General features: G+C 36.0%; 2 protein-coding genes across 7 annotated transcripts; both read left to right on the plus strand.

The window, feature by feature from the left end:
* Positions 1-2,611: 2,611 nt before the first annotated feature.
* On the plus strand, positions 2,612-9,185 carry LOC117631279. Of its 6 annotated transcripts, XM_034364337.1 has the most exons (4): positions 4,631-5,079; positions 5,207-5,282; positions 6,809-6,865; positions 7,237-9,185. In XM_034364337.1, exon 4 carries the CDS (start codon positions 7,682-7,684, stop codon positions 8,861-8,863), a length of 1,182 nt encoding a protein of 393 aa, XP_034220228.1. In that variant the 5' UTR covers positions 4,631-5,079; positions 5,207-5,282; positions 6,809-6,865; positions 7,237-7,681; the 3' UTR covers positions 8,864-9,185. The 6 variants fall into 6 exon arrangements, with proteins under 6 accessions (XP_034220225.1, XP_034220227.1, XP_034220228.1 ...); XM_034364334.1 differs by lacking the exons at positions 4,631-5,079; positions 6,809-6,865 and adding an exon at positions 2,612-2,632; XM_034364336.1 differs by lacking the exons at positions 4,631-5,079; positions 6,809-6,865 and adding an exon at positions 2,614-2,632 and having other exon boundaries at positions 5,215-5,282.
* A 3,419-nt stretch (positions 9,186-12,604) lies between these two features.
* On the plus strand, positions 12,605-15,218 carry LOC117631280 (transcription factor MYB114-like). Its single transcript, XM_034364338.1, has 3 exons — positions 12,605-12,833; positions 12,915-13,044; positions 14,644-15,218. The coding sequence occupies exons 1-3, from the start codon at positions 12,716-12,718 to the stop codon at positions 15,128-15,130; spliced, it is 735 nt and encodes a 244-aa protein (XP_034220229.1). The 5' UTR covers positions 12,605-12,715; the 3' UTR covers positions 15,131-15,218.
* Positions 15,219-17,295: the final 2,077 nt, after the last annotated feature.

Here is a 17,295-nt window from a genome sequence, read left to right on the forward strand (position 1 = left end):
AATGTTTTTCGAAAATATGCAAAATGCATATGGGGTATGGATAGGGCTCGTCAATAGGCCGGGCCAGGCTAGCCCGGCCTGGCCCAAATTTAATGGGCTTGGGCCGAGCTTTAAAGAGGAGAGAGAAAATATCAGGCCGGGCCGGGCCGAGTTTTTTAGAAAATTCAAAGCCCAAGCCCGCCTCATGAGCCAGGCTTGAGAAAGCCCATTAGGCCGGGCTGGGCTAAACCCAGCGGGCCGGGCCTAAACGGGCCTTATTTCATTAAAAAAAATTCATAAACTTAATCATAATGGCATTTTAGTCCAAATTTGAGATTAAACTCACTTAATTCCAATATTTTCACATCAAACCAAATTCATAAAACACCCAATAAAGTCACACAACTTATAAGATTTTTCACAAAAATGATAAAATCAAGTATTATTTTTGAGGTTATTACATAATTAGATCGTAATACATTTTAAGAAATAATTTTAAAAAATAATAAGTATAAAAAAAATATTTTTTTTAAAGGATGGTATGAATAAATATGCAAATATTTGGAGATGTGTTCAAGAAAAGCATGATTATATTTGGTGGTACGATTATATTTCGTGATATGATTATATTTGGTGATGTGATATGTTGTTCATCTTATATATATATATATATATATATATATATATATAAAATTGTTGAATTAATAATTGACACAAATTAATGTGCTAATCATCCAATTATAAATTAGGAATGAGTAAAGAAAAGTAAATGAAATGAAACAAATTATATATTTGATTTAAGTGATATAATCCTAAACCTAAACTCTTATTTATACATAATTATATATATATGCAGGCCTAACGGGCCGGGCTTTTGTGGGCGGGCTCGGCCGGGCTTTCTTGGGCTTAATCGGGCCGGGCCGGGCTTTAGACACCCAAGCCTAAGCCTAGCCCGGCCAAAGGCGGGCGGAGCCATCTCAAAGCCCATAACGGGCCGGCCCAGGCTTTTTTTCGATTGGCCGGGCGGGCCCCCATTGGCCCATGAGCCCGCGGGCCAAATGATGAGGCCTAGGTATGGACACGAAAGAAGAATTTGATGTGAAATGGGATGAAATCATCACAAGTAATGGGCTGAAAGACCATTCTTGGCTAAGCTCATGCTTTGCGGAGAATTGGCTTCCATCATATGTAAAACATGTGTTTTTGGCTGGGATGTTAAGTATTCAAAGGGCCGAAAGCTGTCATTCATTTTTCAAACAATATATTAACCCAAAAAACACATTTATGGAATTCATTGTACATTTTGGAAGAGCTCTTGGTTCACAGAGGCATAAGGAGTTAATGGCTGATCATGTTGATAACAATGAAAAACCTTTACTGCTATTTCGAACACCAATGCAACATCAAATGACATGCATTTACACTCGGGCAAGTCTTGAAATGTTTGAGAGGGAATACTTCAGAAGCCTTTTATGCTTGTTTGAATTTGTAGAACAAGATGAAACCCACTACAAGTGAGAGGGTAAATCCGGAGGTGACACGGATGAAGGAGCTTGTGCATGATAAAGATGATGATAAGCGAAAAAATCTAGGTCTATACAAGTGTATGGTCAACAACGTAGGACTTTGACTAGATCAAAGTTAGAGTTTCTACCCGGTAAGGTGGAAACTTCAGGTACTTCTTTCTCTTGTTGGAATTGTTATGCACAGAAAAGAATTGAACTTATCATCCAAGAGGCATGAGTGTGGTATCGGTCAAGCCCTCTTTGATTGCAAAGTTAGAACAAAGTTAGGGTTGATGAGAGAGTATTTGGGCAGAGTGTCTGAGTGAAAATATTTATTCGGGCCATGCCCTAATCATAAAAAAAGCGATCTTATTTGGCCATGCCTAATTATGATTGGAGGTACTGATCACAAGGGGCCAACCAATGAATGATACTTGGCGAGGGTTAGGAATGTTTTTAATGTAAGACACAGCCATTTGTTGACATATGGCATTGGTGATCTAATTAGTCCGAGTGTATGATCTTCACCTAGACAGTTCATAGAGGAGCACATGCCAGCATGAATAATTATTTGCACGACACCTATTAAGATTTTTCAGATTTTTACAAAACCCCTAAAGTTTAAGATAATACACTAGTACCTCATGAGGTTTCAAATTGTATTAAAAAAAATATTTTCGTTAATTTTCGTCCAAAATTGCTGATGTCTTCACAAAATTACTTCGAATGATAAAAATAACCTCAAAGATTAGAGGGTGTATGGGTCATCTAATCTTTAAAGTTAACTTTATCATTTGGAGAAATCTTGTAATGATGTAAGTAATTTTTGAACGGAAAATTAACAAGAAGGATCTTGTAAAAACAATTTAAAATATTAGAAAGTGTTAATGTAATTTCTCAAACCTTAAAAGAGTTTTGTAAAATGAGGAAAGACCTAATAAGGTGCCAATGTAAGTTAACTCTTATTAAACAAGAGCCTTTGAGCCAATGCAATCAAACATTCATGCTGAAGTTTTTAAGCAGAAATAATAGTTCATGAAATTTACATGCAAGCCCAAGCCCATTTCAAAGTTCTCTCCACTTCCATTCTTCTCTTCCAAGTTTCGAACGCAGCACAGCAGTCTGATTCCCTCCCTCCCCATTGCGAGGTTATCTCATCAGCTTTTTTGTTTTCTGAATTGTGTATATATAATTTTTTTTTTTTTTTTTTCTGAGTTGAGTTTTACTTTGTGCCAATATAGTTGCTTTGTTCTCTTCTAGGTTTTCAGCTCTATCTATATCTCTCAAATCCCAATTTGGAAATTTCAGTTGAGACCTAAGTTCAGCTGCTGATTTTTGGTAATTCTTCTCTAACTGTTACTTTACATTTGAATTGCGAATTACTCGTTTTAGTTTGAGAATGAATTGTTAGGGTTTATTGATTAAAGGTGCGTTTGTTTTATGAGAATCTCGGTGTTTGATTTGGTTTTTCTTTTCTTATTATCGATTACCTGTATTTTTTTTTTATATATAAAAAATTTGGTGCAGTTGGAAAAGTGGTAGATTGCTGGTTTTGTGGTTTTTATTCAGTCATAACTTTCTGGCATTAGTTTATGGAATTTAGTCCTGTATAATTTATAGAATTGAGGGTTGGTCTTGAGTTGTAGTTTGCTGACTCTTGAGTAAGCAACTGTGGCTGGTGAATCTCTTCTCTTCCTAATTTATATCACGTAGACTTAGTCCTACAAGTTCTATGCCAGCCATGGAATTAATTGTTTCTTCCATTAAAAAAAATTCTATCACCTTCCATTAAAAAAAGAGAATAAATGTTTTGTTTGGAGGTTTAGTCCGCCTGAACAAACTATTCTGGCTCCACTCACGTTTACTCTCAAGTGTGAAAGAAGGCGTGGAAGTGGTGCACAAGTGATCAGATGTATTTGCAAATGGTGGAACACTTTCATTAGCAGTTCAAGATTCATAAATTTCCGTCACGAGATGAATGTCATGAAAAATGCTTGTGAATATTTCTTTAATGACACAGCATAAGAAGGTGCTCACTCTTTTGTTATGAAGCATTTCCCAAGTATTTGGATTTACAACTTCCTAATCCCATAAATGGTTACGCCGTTTCTGGTTTGTGCAATCAGTTTCTTTGCATTTCTAACAATGTTTTGTTTTCACTTTTGGACCCTTTTGACTTTGATGATTCCTCTGTAAATTTAGAATCCATCAATCCGGAAATCTCAAGCGACTTCCATAAGGACTTATTCATGAGCACTTCTCTAAGCTTCGGGATCCAAAGTGTCTTTGGTGGGGGCACAGATGACTAAATGGTTCTGTTTTGTCATTATTGGTTGTTCAATTGTGTAATGTGGGTCTCCTAATTTGGTTGGATATATTTCCTATTTCCAGTTAGTTGCATGTATACAATTATGAACTGGTTCATGGTTTTGCCCTCTTTAAATGAAGCATGCATGGTGATGCTATTGGGTTGGATCTTTTCTATCTTCAAAAACTTTTACTTTTTTCTTCTACTCCTTTTCTGAATTAGTTAAATATCTGTGAAATTAATCAACTCACCTTTCATGCTTCTTTAAAGGGTAATACATTCATGGACCATTTACAATAAAAAAAAACCTTAAATTAAAATTTTTTTTTTTTTTATAAAAAAAAAAAATCACTTTGAATTCATGTGGTTTCAATTTTGGCAAGTTGATCCATATAGTTTGATTTTTCATTAAAATTCAAGGACATATCCAAATTTCCATCCAATTTGACACGTCCAAATTTCAGTCCAATTTCATGACGGAGTAAGCACATGCCCCTCACGTAGAGAGTTAAATCAGTATTTCATGACGAGATGAGCTACTTCTGCGACCTCTAAATTAAAATTTTCTCACTATGATCCTTCTACAAATTGATCGAAATCTCAACCCAAGAGTCTAAATTTTTTAAGAGCTCTTACGAAATAGGAAGAGATTTAGCCAAGTAGTAAGGTAGATAACACGAGTAGACAGAAATACCCCTATATGTGAAGAGCACATGCTTACAACATTAGGGAGTTGGAAGGAAATTTTTACTTGTTCTTGGATTGCGACCTTTATCAAACTATTTGGATCAAATTGGCAGTTGTGACACCAAAAGGACCAAAGTGTAACATCCGAAAACCTACAAGGACTAAAAGGTGACTTTATTGCGTAAACACAGCACAGCGGCGCAGACCATCACTCACTCAGCCTCTACTTCGACTCCATCCTCCGCGTACTCTGCAACTTCACTTTAACACTCACCCAAAAAAATCGACAGACAAACATCCAAGTCTTCTCTTCCAGACCGCTGCTCCCCGCCACATCCACCGACATCGGCGACAAAGTCCACACTGCCATCATTCGTCCTCTGCGTCCCCATCCCTCCTTCATGCTCCATCGTTGTTGGCGTCGTCTCTCTCTTCTCGTCGGCTCTCTCATCCTCACCCCTCTCTCTCTTTCTCTCTATTCAGGCCAACAACAGTGAAGGAGACGACCTTGCCAGCCTCCAAATTTGAGGTGGCTGACTTCAGATTTAGAGGCCAATCTCTCCCTCCCTCCCCATTGCGAGGTCAACTCATCATTTCTCTGTTAGTCTTTTCTCTTTTCTTCGAACACACCTCACTCTCAGTTGTTTTCTGAGTTCTATAATTTTTTTATATATATATTTTTTTCTGTTTTACTTTTGACTTATATGGTTGCTTTGTTGTCTTTTAGGTTTTCAGTTCTCTCTGTCTCTCAAATCCCAATTTGGGAATTTCAGTTGAGACCCAAATTCAGATGCTGATTTGAGGTAATTTCTCTCTTGTAGGCACTGTTACTTTACATTTGAATGGTGAATTACTCAAGTTAGTTTGGGAATGAATTGTTTGGGTTTATTGATTAATGGTGCGTTTGTCTTATAAGAATCCATCTGTTTTGATTTGGGTTTGGCTTCTGTTATATTGTCAATCAAAAAATTGGTGAAGTTGTAAAAGATGTAGCTTGCCCCTTTTTTATTTTATTTTGTATTTTCTTATTCTGTCATAATTTTCTGGTAACCGAACTGATTCCACCCCAATTTATAGAATTGTAGGTTCCGTTTCGTTCTTTTTTTTTTTTCCCCCTTCCCCTTCTCTTCATTAACTTAGTCCTACAAGTTCTATGTGCCATGGAATTAATCGTTTCTTTCATTAAACAAAGGCTCTATCACCTTCCATTAAAAAAAATGTTCATTTTGGAAGTTTAGTCGGCCTGAACAAACAATTCTGGCTTCAGTCATGTTTACGCTCAAGTGTCGAAGTAGGTGGGGAAGCAGTGCACAGGTTGTCAACAATGATAGTTAGCACAAAGAATTATCCCTCATATTTTCAAGACACTGCTCCACTTTAGAATGCAAATACATCCCACCAGTTGGAACTGCTAATGAAAGTGTTCCACAATTTTCAAACACATTTTGTAACCTGTGCACCGCTTACCTGCCTACTTTGCGAAACAATCGTGTTGCACTTGCATTGTGTTCCTGGGACGGGTCAGGGCCTTAATTGCAAGTGAAGGAATGTAAGTTCTTTTATTTTTCAGTCTAGGTATATAATCAATTCAACGAACCATGTCCATTCAATAAGTGTTTTAAATTCTATTTCAAAGCTAGATATATAATCAATTGAATGTGTTGTACACCAAAGCTTGACCCAGGAGATACCTTGTCATAAGTTTTTGTGTAACTTATTACACATCTAGATGTCATAGTTGAAAAGAGATCACCACAAGTACAAGACGTTATGCTTCAGTTTTTGATAGAATGCCTCTAGTTTTGTTTCTCTCTTCTGCTTCTTCATGTTTTGGTTCTGTTCTGTTTTCAATAAGTGTTTTAAATTCTATTTCAAAGCTAGATATATAATCAATTGAATGTGTTGTACACCAAAGCTTGACCCAGGAGATACCTTGTCATAAGTTTTTGTGTAACTTATTACACATCTAGATGTCATAGTTGAAAAGAGATCACCACAAGTACAAGACGTTATGCTTCAGTTTTTGATATAATGCCTCTAGTTTTGTTTCTCTCTTCTGCTTCTTCATGTTTTGGTTCTGTTCTGTTTTTGTTATATGTAAAGTTAGCTTGAGTAATACAAAGAAAATTAATCTTATTACTCAGAATTTTTCGTTTCATGGTTGTCTGATTGTGTGCCATGGATCTCTAATTTTTTCGCTGAAGTTATTTCACACATGGTATAATCTTTGCGTAGAGCTTGAGCTATAAGAAATTCCTCATCATATATGTTTGGGGTATAGAGTAACTTATTTGACAAAGATTCTTGTTCCTGAAACGGGATCATACAGACTACAAATTTGTACATGGAGCTTGAGCTAGGAAATTTCCAACCATATGTCTGAGAGGTATAGCATAACTTAATTGACATCATAGATTCTTGTTCCTTAAAGGGGATCTTCCTGACAACAAGGCCTCCTACTTAAGTTCTTGTGCTGCATTTTTATTTATTTTGTTTCGTAATGTTTCCTATTAAGAATTAAAAAACCATATGTCATGTTTGAACTTTTTTTTATTTGTTGGTTATCTGATTGTGTAATGTCAGTTTTGAAATTTGATTGAATTGATTTGTTTTTTCATGTTAAGATGAAGCATACATGGTGATGCTTTTGGATTGGATCTTCTCTATCTTCAAAAACTTTTAGCTTTTGTTCTACTCCTTTTTGAAGTTTGGCATACATGTTAAATTAAAAAAATCATCTTTCATGCTTCTTGACAGAATGTATCTCTGCGTGAGCTTGGAACAGCAAGCAAGGAAACACTACTTGGTAACTTGTCTGCCATTACATTCAAGAAATGTTGTAACAATATTTCCCTATTGAAATGTTTAAACTATCAGTAATATTAGGAAATCAAATGACTGAGAATTAAGAACTATTACAAGTGAGACAAAAACGCTTATACCTCTCCCAATGTACAATGCTTCTTTTCTTCATTAAAGTGCCCACTGGAAGAACATCACTTAATTATTCCTTTATATCTTTCATTTTTACCTTTGATTCCCCCTCCCCTTGGTCACCTTTCCTTTCTTTCATAATCATACAACACAAAAATCTCCCCATCTCTCTCTCTCTCTCTCTCTCTCTCTCTCTCTCTCTCTCTCTCTCTCAATATTTTTATATAGTCACATATATAAATGCACTTATATATGGCTATAGGTGCAAATGAAAGCTCTGAAACCGCTTATGTTCTTTCGTTCACCTCCAAAATTCCAATGCCTTCCCTCTAACACGGCCAAACTTTCCATATCTCTTTTCTCTTCTCTATCTTCACCCATGAAAATCCCAAACCCAAATGGAAACTCTCACCTAACAGATTACCTTATCAGTACCTTCAAATTTACCAAAACCCAAGCGTCCTCAATCTCGAATCGCTTCTCCTGGGTCACATCCCCTGAAAAGCCCCAATCCGTTCGTAGCTTTCTTCGAGAGCTTGGACTCTCCGATACCCATATCCGCTCTGCTGTGCGTGGCTCACCCCAAATCTTGTTTTCTAATATTGATAAGACCCTAAGGCCAAAGCTTGAGTTCTTTCAACAGTTAGGTCTTTCCAGTTCTGATCTTGCTAGTTTGATTTCCAAGAATTCCACGCTTTTGACTGTTAGTTTGGAAAGAAAATTAGTACCCTGTATTGAAATTCTCAAGAAAATCTTAGGGAATGATGAGAATGCCAAGGATTTGATTCGGGTTTTGTGTAGATGCAATTGGGTAGTGAGGAAAGATCCAGAATTGAGATTGTTGGGCAACATTGCCTTTATGGAGAGTTGTGGAATTGTTGGTTCTCAGCTTACCATGCTATTGAAGAGGCAGCCATGGCTTTTCATTGTGCAAGAATCTGTACTTAGAAGCCTTGTTTCACGGGTTCTGGAAATGGGTTTCTTATTGAATTCTAGGATGTTGGTTCATGCTCTCTACACAGTCAGTTGTTTGCGCAGTGGGACAATCAGCAGAAAACTGGACCTGCTATGTATTTTTGGCTTTTCAGAGGATGAATGTATGGAAATGTTTAGAAGAACTCCAGGTTTGCTTAGGACATCGGAGGAGAAGTTAAAGTTAGGAATTGATTTCTTCTTGAACACGGTTAAGTTCAAAAAGTCAGTGTTAATTCATACACCTTGGATTTTGATGTTTAGCATGGAGAACCGAGTGATTGCCCGATACAGGGTTTTAGAGGTTATAAAGTCAAAACGGCTATTGAAGAGGGATCCAACTTTTTATGGTGCACTTGTTTTGACAGAGGATGAATTTTTGGATAAGTTTATATCAAGATTTAGAGATGAAGCAGAGGTATTGTTAGTAACTTACAAAGCTCATCTGCTGGATTCTACTCAGGAAGAAGATTCTTAGTACAATTCAATATTTCAGCTTCCCAGGTGGGAGTTCTAGGCCACATTTGAATCAAGACTGTATCACATGGTGGTGGTTTTGGGTTCAGACGGATCTGAAAACCCCTTCGTGCCTTGTCTGGAGAATGGGTTGTGAGTAGCCTGAAAGTTTAAGGATATGCAGGATCACCATGACTACATGAGATACTTAAGATTTGGATATTATTTTTCTGTATTTTTTTTTATACGAGGTTATGTTGCATTGTTCTGGTTCTGATTTGTCCGTGTTCTTTTTAATGCCCCATTTTTCATTGTTTAAACAAAAAGAGGAGAGAATATATCTATGCTGAAAGGATCAACACACTTTATGGTTCAAATATGAGGTGGCACAAACACCTTGCAAGCACTAGCTATGAACCTACTTGCAGGGTGGACAGTTGGACATGGGTCATGCATGAATTGAATTGCACTCAGAAAAACAAAAAAAATTCCCATGGAATATAGGGGTAATTGGTATGAACAAGTTGACGTACAAGTCCATTGCCTAATTTAACTAGTTTTGGTAATGGATAAACAATACATCTAAGAATAACTCTTGAACGTTAAATTTCTTCTTCATCTTCCCACCTCTTAACGACGAGCACACGTGCTCTCACGTCATCCAATTTTGGATTTGGATGTGTTAGCTATGTCCATGTTCATGCGCATCAGTTGTGATAAGCTTGATCCTGGTGTAGCTTAAGTGTATTTCTATGTTATTTTACTCAGAAAGGGTATCTTTATTTCTATCCTCATTCTGGCAAATCTTTTGTTTCCATGGATGTTAATTAGTTGCCTGCTAGACAACGGTCCAAACTATCATTTGTAATAGCTCAATGTAAATTTTATTTTTTCCTTTTGCGAACGATATTAGGGTCCTCCCCTTTTCTTCGTGGTGGTTGGTCTCCATTTTGTTGGTTACATCCTCCTCTCCACCGCCAAAATGATGCATTCAATCCCTTCAAATCTTTTAAGCTCTTGGTTGAATGTTTTCTGTATCTAGAATGAACCGACGCTATTTCTTCATTTCAAACAGACGAATTGCAAAGGGCTTGTAATGTATTTAGGGGCGGAGTGACGCAAGCCTAATAAGATATGACACGAGCTCCTTAGGCCATGGAGTCCATGTCTAATTGTTTTCAGCCAGAGACAGTAAAATCGTTGCTTATGTATTTGAGGGCACACCACATGTGTATGGTAGCTGTGACTTGTAGACCAATAATAGCCACAGTTGGCATGTTGTGTCGTGGCTAAGGAAACTGTGGAAAGGAGAGGACATCGATTGGGTGGTGATGTGAACTCTTTTAACTACCTACAGGCTCTTGTTGGTCCTTGAAAGTTAATAGCCTTTATGTTCCATTGTTGAATGTCAACATGTGCAATACGTGACTGATTGAATAAACCAATGTCTTTTATGGACTTTGGACATTGTCGTCCCAACTCCCAACTTTTAAGGGGTCGGCCGAGATTTCCATGTTTCGGATCTCGCCGCTGTTTCTGTCACCTCCGTTTTTTTGATCTCTCCGATGTCTGTGATTTCGATCTCTCCACTGTTGATTTACCCTTGTCTCTCGACTTATTCCATAAGATATAATAAGTCTTAAGTGCACCTTCTCGATGAAAGGATTGATATTCATTTCCGTCCATATATGTCGTTAAATTCAATGTGAAGGTTTCGTCCATATATGTTGTCTGTGAAGGTTTCGTCGGACTTCAAATCATTTGAAAATCACTTTTCCTTTATCAAACAGAATAGAAGTAATATCAAGAAGAAAAGAACCAGCTTATATAGCAATTCTATGTGAATTAAGAACAATGCTATTGGGTTGTTATTTCAAAGTTTCGTTGAAGAATATAAGTCTCACATTGGAAACTTGATTAAATAAAATACAATAATATATAATGAATGTTTTCACTATTAATATCAATGAGGCCTTTTGTGATAAAACTCCACACCTACTGAGCTTTGTAGGTGATTAAGTTGGGACAATATCGGTGTCGCTAGTAGTGGGGGCGTTGACCATTCTCTTTGAAATTTAAACAAGTTTTTCTTTTGATTTTTCATTTCATTTATATTATTAAACTGAATTGGTTTTTCTTTTTCCCTTTTTTTTCTTCTTCATTTGGCTCAGAATAATTAGAGAACTTTTTTTTTTGTGGTCAGAATAATTGGAGAGCTTTTGACAAGCTTTAATTTCGGTTTCTGCAGCTAATATTTAATCAACATCTTTTCTGTCTTCAATTCTACACCTCAAGTTTCTCTTCAAATCTGCACCCAACATTCAGGAAATCTTACAGAAAAACATGTGACCTAACTTTTGATTCTGTTTTTTTTTCAATGTCCCTTTCTTTTTAATAGGATATATGTCAAATGAATGACAGCTAGGGTTAGTCCAACGAACTGAACTTGTATACATACCAGCTTTCCAATTAGTTCTGCAGAGAAATTGTGAAAAAAGAGGGGTTTCTGCGGCAGCAAAAAAAATGAAAAATATTTTACCTTCTCGATCCGGTATGCTAAGAAAATGTAGGCCATATGATCATTTTTAACAGAAAATGAGACGGAGTTGACAGAAAGGACTCATAATGCAATGTGCAATTTAACTGGAGAATGCTTGTAACAATTTTTGGAGATCACAGACGAAAATGCAAAATGGGGCATATGTCTGCAGAATTTTTGTATGAGGTAATTATGTTAGTTTCTCTTTTGAAAAAACAAGCTTTTCACTATATCTTGCGCAAAATTTATTATTGTTCTTTTGAAGACACATGCTGATTGAAACTAATATGTATCTAAAAGTTAGAATAGAAAAGATAAAGAATAAGCGTTCTGAGTTAGTACGTAGGTCAGTACAATGCTAATTCATGTACTCCACAATGTATTTTCATAATCCGACTCATTCAATTTTTAGGCCCTCATTCAAGGATTATCGATCCTTGCCAAATTGCATCCAAATTAGAGATCATTTAGCCACTTTTGCAAAGAATTCTTTATTTATAAAAAAATATAGTGTTCGTCTATTTAGTTTGTCACAATTAGATAATGAAGAGGTTTTTAATTTGAGTGAATTTTTTTGTACGGATGATTTTTCAATAAAGATACTTAAGAAGGAAACAAGTCGGATTATGAGATACATTGTAGTGTGGGCCAAACTATGCGATTACCGCAGTTTAAGTTACGAACTGGTAACCGTTTGAACGTTATTGATACTATATTACTTCGAAATTTTTAGTTCAAACTACATTTCCTAAAGATCAATCAAGTTGGTGGAAATGAAACCTTTTTTACGTTTGAAAACTACCTTGGAATTTACAAAGAAGATTCTCTACATATCTTCAAACCAAAACGATCAAACTGTAATTTATGTAATACAATAGAAGGAAGGTGACTAAACCAAATACGTACATGATGAAGAGTATGTCCTAGATTTGGTAAAGAATTGGCTACTATATTGGTTTCTTGAAAATTATGTGTAATGCCAACCTTGAAAGTTGTGAAGAAGAGCCTTACAAAAACTGCAGCTGCTTAACCATTAGAAAGAACTGAACCCATGCGGACATCCGTATGTTATTACCCATGCGGACCTCCGGCACATATAGTCATAGTAGCATAAATTTGTACATGAAACTGAAGCTTTTGAAAATACCACACGTCCGATTGTTACTTTTAATTATACATTAATTCTCGTTTTGTGTGGGACAGTAGAGAGGCATGTGGCTGTATTTTGAAGCCGCTGGACGTTGGAAACCCCTATTTAGTCTCGGAGGGTTTGAGGATGTTGGCACCCAAGATGTATAGCTAGCTAAATACTAGTTACATCATCACACGTACGAGATGGATAGTTCTTCGGGAGTGAGAAAAGGAGCATGGACTAAAGAGGAAGATGATCTTCTGAGGCTGTTCATTCAGAAACATGGAGACGGGAAATGGAACCAGGTTTCTCTACATTCAGGTGATACATATATTATCTCAAGAAACCCAATTCTAGTTTTAGTGCTTTAAAAGATTGGATGTACATATATATTTGATGCAGGGTTAAAGAGATGCAGAAAAAGCTGTAGACTAAGGTGGTTGAACTACTTGAAGCCAAACATCAAGAGAGGACACTTTGCTGAGGATGAAATAGATCTAATATCAAGGCTTCATAAGCTTTTAGGAAACAGGCAAGTTTTATATATCAATCCCCTTAATTTCCAACCTAGCTAAAGCACACCATATTTATTCCTGCTTAATTACTATTGTGGATGGATAACAGTTTTGCCATTCTTCATCTTGAGAATTAATCCCTGATCATGCCCGACCAAGAACTTTCTCCTTTAACCAAGAACTTCCTCCTTTAACCAAAAACTTTCTTTTGCCATGCTTACTGTCCTAGCTAGAACAGTATGTTCCAATAAAGGAAGCTAACCCCTAACTCTATAAGGTACACAGACCATTTGTAGCTAAACTTGGCTACTTTTGGTTGGATGAGTTTATTTTTGAGATTCAAGTAGCAGGTAGATTAAATCGATTTTTTTATCAAATTTAGCCAAAATTTAGCCCCCAAATTCATAAATGTCAGTTTTTTAAAAAAACTTTCAAATGTAGTCAAAAACTCACTTAAATTGACCAAAATGCCCTCTAAATTAAAAACCTAACCAAAAGGCTAATTGTCGTGCTCTTCCAAGCCATGGCCCTTAATGGATTTGCTTTGCAGTTGTTTCTTAATTAGGGTTTGGATACGTACATTTCATGGAACAATTATCACAATATCATGTTTTATATGCACCCACACTAGATATATTTTTGTTTTTTCACTCTCTTTTTGTTTATTTCATTTTATTATTATTTTTGTTTTATAAAGGTAGAAGGGAAAGCAAAGCTAATATAGGTAAGTTTGTGCTATGGGAAGATAGTCTGTGAATAGCGAGGGCCTTGCAATTTTTCTGGAGCTGTTATCCCTGAGGGAAGGCCTGGTTTGCAAGAAAGTTTAACCCCCTTATCAGATGCAAAGCAACATTATTTAAAAATTATTATGTCAAGAAACTAACTTTAACTTTTTTTTATTGTAAAAAACTCCCAAACCCACCGATTCAAGCCATAGCCGCATCGATGATTTTTGTTGCCTGGATTTATGAAAACATTGGCTTTTCCCCTTCTTCTTCTTTTTGGTAATTACATTGTCATTTTTACGATAGGATTCATAGGCATGATTGAGTTGATGGAGCCAATTTTGGTGCTCCTGCTATTTTGGGTTTTTGGTGTAATTGAGTTTTAAATTAGTGGGCATTTGGGTTTAAGTGAAATTTTTGCTATATTTGAAAGTTCTTAAAAAAACTGACATTTATAAATTTGAAGACTAAATTTTGACCATATTTGATAAAAACTTAATTAAATCACACCCATCCAACGACAGTTTGTGTGGTGGTATTGGTTTTCCATCAGCTTTTGGAATACTCAACATGATTTTTAGTGCAAAATATTTGCTCCTCGTGGTAAGTTTTTTTTTTGTGTGGATGAAATCGTGGTAAGTTTTAGTGCATATTGAGACATACGAAATCAGTTGGAATCCAATCCAATGCTAGAGACTAGTTTACAATAATCTGCACTAATAAATGAAATTTAGTGCATGTTTTAATGATAATCATATTATGTTGTTTTTTGTTTTTTAATTTTTAATTTTTCTCCAACAGGAAAATAAAACTCCTTTTATGTCTGGCAAAAAATAAATAAAATAAAATAAGCTCCTTATGTATTTCTTTTCTGTGTGTTATGCATGTAAGGTGGTCATTAATTGCTGGACGACTTCCAGGAAGAACAGCAAACGATGTGAAAAACTTTTGGAATACTCGACTGGGTAGAAAGATGGCTTCTGGTGTTGTTGAAAAGGTGAAAGAGAAATCTCCAGAGACCAAAAAGGACATCGCAGTCAGACCTCAACCACGGCGGCTCTCGAAAACTTCACACTATTTGAGTGGGCATAAAACTGTAACTTCACATCATAATCAACCAGAAGAGAATTTTAGCAAACTGCCAATACTACCCTCATCGCCTATAGAAGATGAAGTTGATTGGTGGGAAACCTTATTGGAGGACGAGGACAATGTGGAACGGACAAAATGTTCATGTCTTGTGCTAGAGGAAGACCACTTCACAAACTGTTGTGTTAAAGATTTGGCTCAGTGGACAAGAACAGATTTTAGATATTTGGAAGACTGTCCTTGTTGGATTGGCTCTTCTGATATGGACCTTTGGAATCTATCAACATAACAACAAAAGTTCACCCCTTCGGGACCAACTATGAATTTTATTTCAACGTTCTAAAACGATTAATAAAAGTTCACTCCTTTGGCTCTTTTGATAAAATACAATTTAATCAATAAATGTAAGGGTTTCTTAGCTCTAGGTCCAAAACGATTAGTTGTCATTAGGCTAAGTCCTCGTCGTTTTAGTTTTAGATGCAGGTCCTTTGACTTTTATTACTTTTTTTGTTGTGTCGATTTTACCCTTTGAGGTAAATAAAGAAACACATTGAAAATCCAATTTAATGCTAATTGTAATTGAATTTCAAATTTTAAAATTTGAATTCTTTCCTTGTGAATATTTACCTAATATATGGATAAAATACAATTTAATCAATAAAAGTAAAAACTCACATATTATACTAACCGATGAGACAAGTACTCACATGAAATTATGTACCTATGCATCAGGTAAACCCCCAAATATTAAAAACACAATATGTTTAATACTTATCAGGTTGATTTGTGGTGTTTAAGCATAGCAACAAATAAAAAACTTGAGAAAAACAATATAAACAAGAGAACTATTGATGACATTTTAATTATGTACCTAATATATAGGTACTATGAGCTAATGTGCTTTAATTAAGACAATTTTCTTCCACTATAAAAGTCTCTATTTGGTAAGGGGATTGTAGCTCAAGTATTAAGAGCATTTATCCCTACACCCGAGGTTCGGTTCCCCCTCGTCCGATAAGATTTTGTGGAATTGGATATATTTTCCCTTAGCATACCCCAAGATAATCGAATCTGACATTAGTTGATTCTCACAGATATTGTATTTCACTTGTTTGGATTGTGGATCTGAATTATTGAGTCAATGGGTGTTACTTGCAGCTAGCACTTGTTTTGATTAAGGAATATCAGTTTTGAAAATGAAGTCAGTTTGGGTTTCATGACTTCTTTCCTTTTATATAGTTTTCACATAGTTGAAATCACGTCCATAATCTGAGTTTGTTGTTTCAATTAAGCAATCAAGTCTACTTAAAGGAATCGACATTTTCTCAATCAGCATTATAAGTCTTTCTCTGCTCCTATCAACTACTTGATGATATTGCACTATGAAGAGATGGAAGAATCTTTTGCAAGGTGAACAGTTGGACATGGGTCATGCATGAATTGAATTGAACTCAGAAAAACAAAAAAAATTCCCATGGAATATAGGGGTAATTGGTATGAACAAGTTGACGTACAAGTCCATTGCCTAATTTAACTAGTTTTGGTAATGGATAAACATTACATCTAAGAATAACTCTTGAACGTTAAATTTCTTCTTCATCTTCCCACCTCTTAACGACGAGCACACATGCTCTAACATCATCCAATTTTGGATTTGGATGTGTTAGCTATGTCCATGTTCATGCGCATCAGTTGTGATAAGCTTGATCCTGGTGTAGCTTAAGTGTATTTCTATGTTATTTTACTCAGAAAGGGTATCTTTATTTCTATCCTCATTCTGGCAAATCTTTTGTTTCCATGGATGTTAATTAGTTGCCTGCTAGACAACGGTCCAAACTATCATTTGTAATAGCTCAATGTAAATTTTATTTTTTCCTTTTGCGAACGATATTAGGGTCCTTCCCTTTTCTTCGTGGTGGTTGGTCTCCATTTTGTTGGTTACATCCTCCTCTCCACCGCCAAAATGATGCATTCAATCCCTTCAAATCTTTTAAGCTCTTGGTTGAATGTTTTCTGTATCTAGAATGAACCGACGCTATTTCTTCATTTCAAACAGACGAATTGCAAAGGGCTTGTAATGTATTTAGGGGCGGAGTGACGCAAGCCTAATAAGATATGACACGAGCTCCTTAGGCCATGGAGTCCATGTCTAATTGTTTTCAGCCAGAGACAGTAAAATCATTGCTTATGTATTTGAGGGCACACCACATGTGTATGGTAGCTGTGACTTGTAGACCAATAATAGCCACAGTTGGCATGTTGTGTCGTGGCTAAGGAAACTGTGGAAAGGAGAGGACATCGATTGGGTGGTGATGTGAACTCTTTTAACTACCTACAGGCTCTTGTTGGTCCTTGAAAGTTAATAGCCTTTATGTTCCATTGTTGAATGTCAACATGTGCAATACGTGACTGATTGAATAAACCAATGTCTTTTATGGACTTTGGACATTGTCG

This window comes from Prunus dulcis, chromosome 6 (genome assembly GCF_902201215.1).
Source record: "Prunus dulcis chromosome 6, ALMONDv2, whole genome shotgun sequence".
Classification (NCBI taxonomy): domain Eukaryota; kingdom Viridiplantae; phylum Streptophyta; class Magnoliopsida; order Rosales; family Rosaceae; genus Prunus; species Prunus dulcis.